Source organism: Leiobunum rupestre, chromosome 4 (assembly GCF_980474605.1).
Source record: "Leiobunum rupestre chromosome 4, qqLeiRupe1.1.hap1, whole genome shotgun sequence".
In the NCBI taxonomy this organism is placed as follows: domain Eukaryota; kingdom Metazoa; phylum Arthropoda; class Arachnida; order Opiliones; family Sclerosomatidae; genus Leiobunum; species Leiobunum rupestre.
In genome coordinates this window covers 29,421,307-29,425,929 of record NC_143387.1, presented here as the reverse complement: position 1 = coordinate 29,425,929, position 4,623 = coordinate 29,421,307, and the positions used below count along the sequence as shown (strand labels likewise).

The 4,623-nt window shown below is 44.2% G+C and overlaps 1 protein-coding gene across 1 annotated transcript; it reads left to right on the top strand.

Moving 5' to 3' along the window:
• Positions 1 to 869: 869 nt before the first annotated feature.
• Positions 870 to 2,977, top strand: LOC149947422 (uncharacterized). The gene is made up of 4 exons (XM_090170894.1): positions 870 to 944; positions 1,018 to 1,354; positions 1,408 to 1,633; positions 2,521 to 2,977. Exons 1-4 carry the CDS (start codon positions 930 to 932, stop codon positions 2,960 to 2,962), a joined length of 1,020 nt encoding a protein of 339 aa, XP_090027020.1. The 5' UTR covers positions 870 to 929; the 3' UTR covers positions 2,963 to 2,977.
• Positions 2,978 to 4,623: the final 1,646 nt, after the last annotated feature.

The window sequence follows — 4,623 nt, the reverse complement described above, 5'->3', positions numbered from 1 at the left end:
AACGCTCAATTTTATTCCCATTAACGGTATCTAGTATTACTTAACGTATTTTTTACCGTCTTAATCGCGCCACGTCTTTCAATGTGGTGCATAGGGAAATATATCTAATTATTAAAATACATAATGAATTACTTTCATCGACAACCGTAACTACAGATCGTAATCGTATTCTGTTCAATCTCCCGTGATGAGATTCCATTTCCACGAGATAGGTAAAGAACGTGGTTGCTGGAACGAAGTGCGTTCTAAGACGAGTCACCTTAGTTCGGAAGCGTGAAGGAAAGGGAGAAGCGTAACAGTAACGCCACAATGGGATTACACGCCGCTGTGACTTCGCTCTCGCTATCAGAGTAAATTGACCGTTTTGGGTTCAAATATTAGAAGGCAGTCTAAAAGCGTCTCATCCAGCGAGAGTAGTCTTAAGAAAAACTATCCAAGGGAGAGAAAACGTCGAGAAATCGGTCGCAGTAACTGTCACTGGTTGGCTTCGGGTCCCTTCCCCGCCAAGAATAAACAAACAGAGAGCCGTCTCTTAATTTCGAAATGACGGACTTAATCCGCGCGTGCTGCCGCTGTGACGTCAAGCGTGTTCCGAAACGGAAGCCGCCGAGATGACTTTAGTGGTGCGCGAAAGGTCAAAGCGATTCCGACAGCGCCAATCCTCCCTTCGCTCGCGCTTTATTTAATACGGCCCAAATTTCAATAGGAATTTATCCCTAAAGACTCTCATTGAAACGTCAGAAACGTGTGCCCTTAAAAATGACCGCTTTCTTAGAATGGGCGATTAATTGAGATTGGTGGGTCGGATAGGCGGGGACACCCACTTTTCGGTTTACGCAATAATATCTTCGCGTATATAAGGTACTTTCATCCCGGAGGAACTTCAGAACAGTCTCGACCATCATCCAGGATAATACGTGGTGCCCAAAATGATTAGAGAAATGGTACGTTCGGAGAACAATCTTTAAAAATTTCAGTCGGCAAATTACGTGAAAGGATTAATTCGCTTCTTTTCAGACCCTCTGGTCGTTGTGCACGCTAGCGCTCTTTGCAGTGGCCATTTGTCAACAGGTTCCGGATCAACCCCAAGTAGCTTTAATCCCGATCAATTTGGAGGAATTGTTAGCTGCCGAAAGTGGCTACGCTCCGGTAGCCGTCGACGACAGCTACGGAAGTTACGGACATTACGCGCCCGTTTACAGTGGCCACGCCCACGGACACGAAGCCAGTGGTCACAAGGGATACCACAAAGGTTACGGAGGCGAACACAAACACCACGAGGATAGCGCCAAACACGGAGGACACCATCACGAGCAATACGGCAAACACGGAGGCCATCACTACCAAAAGAAAGGTACCGCTCTCCAACTTACAATAGGGCCTTCACTTACGATATTTTAACCGTAGGAGGTCATCACGAGGACAAATTTGGAGGCGACAAAGAAGGACACACAGCCCACGGTGGTCACAAGAAGGGTCAACACACCCATAAAGTTCACGGCTCTCACGGTCACGCCAGCGGAGTAGCCGGAGGCGACGTACACAAGGACAAAGGACACAAGAACTTCGGCAGCAAGAAAGTCTACCACAAAGAGGAATACGATAACCATAAGACCTATCACGACATCTTTAGGTATACGTCGTTTAATAGGGAATCTGGTAACTTAACGGCTCCGTATAGCTTTCAGGGCGCGTTATTAAAATTTGATCTTACGAAATGATAAATACGACAAGCCGTTAAATATTTGAATAAGCGGTAAACAAGACTCGCGTTGCTCTTGTAAAAGGGGAGGGTTACTCGAAACAACAGCGCGCTTACAAATTCCAACAAGTTAAACCGGGAAATAGCCTTCTGTTTAGAAAGTCAATTATATCTGTATCGGCGAGACGTCCATATTGCAGTACCTGGGCGCGGCAACCAGGGGCTCGAGCGTAATCAGAGGCCAGGATGCCGAGATACGGGAGAACGATAATCCGGCCGTCTGCGTTCTCGGATTTTCGACGGATTAAGGATTTTATACTCCGTACCTAAGCCATCGCGCGGTACCGAATCCTCGAGTTAACGTCGTAGTCCGGTTTCACCGTCGAGACGACGACGCCGCTGTTAGGATAACCAGCCCAATTTTATTTTCGCCAGTTTAACGATTCGTATACGGCTCTCCAATCATTAGGCGGAATAATTGGAAATCCGTAAACAATTAGCAAATGATTGGAATTAAAACCTGTCATTAAAATCTGCCTTCCTAAGCTCGACCCGATTCCGCTTAATCCCTTTTTAATAACTTCCAAAGAATCAAGTCTGGGGATTAAGAGAGATTTTGAAGGCAAACGCGTTGAACGAAAGCGAGAGCGCTTTCTTGACGTAACGACGTTTTGGATAAACATTTGAGTTTTAATCTCTCAATTAAGTACGACGACCTAAATCATTAATCTTAGAGAATAGAAACTAATAACAATTAGATGGTCTCGAATGAAAATAGACGAGTTAGGAATATAATAGGAGAACGTTTCATTTGTCAGGGATCGGGACTACTCCAAGAAGCACAAGAATTTCGACGAACATTACGGAAAGAAGGGCGCCAAGCACAGCGACGCTCACCACGGTGACGAATTCTTTAAGCACGGACAACACGGTGACAAGTACGGCAAACACGGTTACGGCAAATTTGAAGACAAGCACGTAGATCATTACAACAAGGGCGGCAAGCACTACAAGGACGGCCACGGACATCACCACGCCGGAGGCAAACACGGAAAGCAATTCGGAGATGGAGGACACCACGAAAAGGCCTACAAGAAGGACTACGGCAAAGGACACAAGCACGTCGGAGGAAGCTACGGCGGTTACGGCCTCGGAGGATACGGTGGTCATCACGGAGGTCATCACGGAGGTCATCACGGAGGACAAAGTGGTCATTATGGAGGACACGGAGCCGGATACGGTGGATACGGGTACCATTAAACGTAGCGCGGTAATTTAGAACGAAAATTACATTTGGCCATATTCTGTTGTATTACTCGAGGATACATTTTACAGTTTTATGGACATACATGTAGGTCAAACGATATAAGCCGATCATATTTATTTATACCTGTTAATACGATGATAATTTGTGAAAAAAAATCTACAGCTCTATTAATTTTATTATTGTACAGTTCCATCGCTACCGTTTTTAACGCTCTTATATATTGTCCGTAATTGTTTTGTATAGATTGAAACGCGCGTCTCCATAAATAAAAACGCAAACGATTTAGCTTGAATTTCATACGAAAAGTACTTGGTCGTTGTAATTTAATTTCTGGGGAAAGTGGCAAATACACGTCCTCATTCGAAAATATAGTCGTATTTTAAACAAATAGAAAGGCATCTGTATTCCGTGGACAGGAGAAAACGCAGTGTATGAATCGCAAACATAAGATATATAATTCATCATATTATTTTAAATCTCATACGCTAACAAAGGGTACACAATATCGATCCGGGGAAATTGTTATTTCGCCGATAACAAAATATCTGTCTATTAGAGTTTTCGTGTATGGATTTTATAAGCCTTATTGACTCCTGACATTTAAGTCGCTCGAATCATTGCCGGATAGAAAAGTTAAACCTTTGAAATGTCTCTAATCACCGCGTTATAATCAATCGTATAAAACCTAAGCCTGAGCCCTTTGAAGGCTTATTAGAGATTAAAGTTGCTTAGATTCGCAAAACGTAAGACCGTAAGTGACCAAAGGGTTGTTTAGTTAGATTTTCGTCGACTTCATTGCGGAGCCTACATTAACAACTCGAAAACTATTTATCTTCCTCTATAGGCGAATCTTTTTAAATATCCGAACGTATAAATTTCCGGGGACCACGCTACTAGAAATTACCGTTGAGACTCAATTTGGGCGAGTTAGCTCGAATCCAAATTGAAAATAACTGACGAGCAAACACTACTTAGAAGATCAGGCGTTAAGGACTACAGTAACTAAGCTTATTTGAGCAGCATTAACTCTGCCCTATATATATACGGCAAGCGAGGACTCCCAGGCGGTACAACAGGCAGCGGCCAGAGAAGGTCCGTGTATTTATATCGTTAGTCGGTGGGCAAATATGGGTGGGCGAGGGCAACCGCCTTATGATCACACGCTGGTCATTAAGAGACGCGATACTATATGTGGACATTAGGTCAACTCGAACCGGCCGAGATAGAGTTCGGCGTTCGCGGCAACTAGGAGATCATCCGTTCTGACTTTTCGGCCCTAGCGAGGATCGCGTTACGAAGTATCCATTGGCGACAAAGTGAAGTTTGGCGTCCGATAAAGTGCTTCAGAGTTCGAACGCCGCCTGCAGTATACATATACCGAGTTTAGCAATCAGCCTAGATAGAAGATTCTCCAATATTCTTAAACATATCGCGGGTCGAAGCTGATAGCGTTAATAGCTTCGCCTTAAGGCTGCAGTTGGCCAATTTTAGGTCTAGACCAATCGTAGCTTTGGCGCGGACTCGATAAATTTTAACTATAGCGATTATTGATACGCGTATTCGATAAGATTGGAAATTAATATAACGCTGACGGAGTAATCGGCTTCCGAGATCGGCAGAACTCGTCGTGTTCGATTACCTTCCAATCTTGGTA

Coding starts and splice junctions, on each gene's coding strand:
- LOC149947422 (XM_090170894.1), top strand. Junction 1,355..1,407: donor CCATCACTACCAAAAGAAAG/GTACCGCTCTCC, acceptor TTTTAACCGTAG/GAGGTCATCACGAGGACAAA. Junction 1,634..2,520: donor ACCTATCACGACATCTTTAG/GTATACGTCGTT, acceptor TTCATTTGTCAG/GGATCGGGACTACTCCAAGA.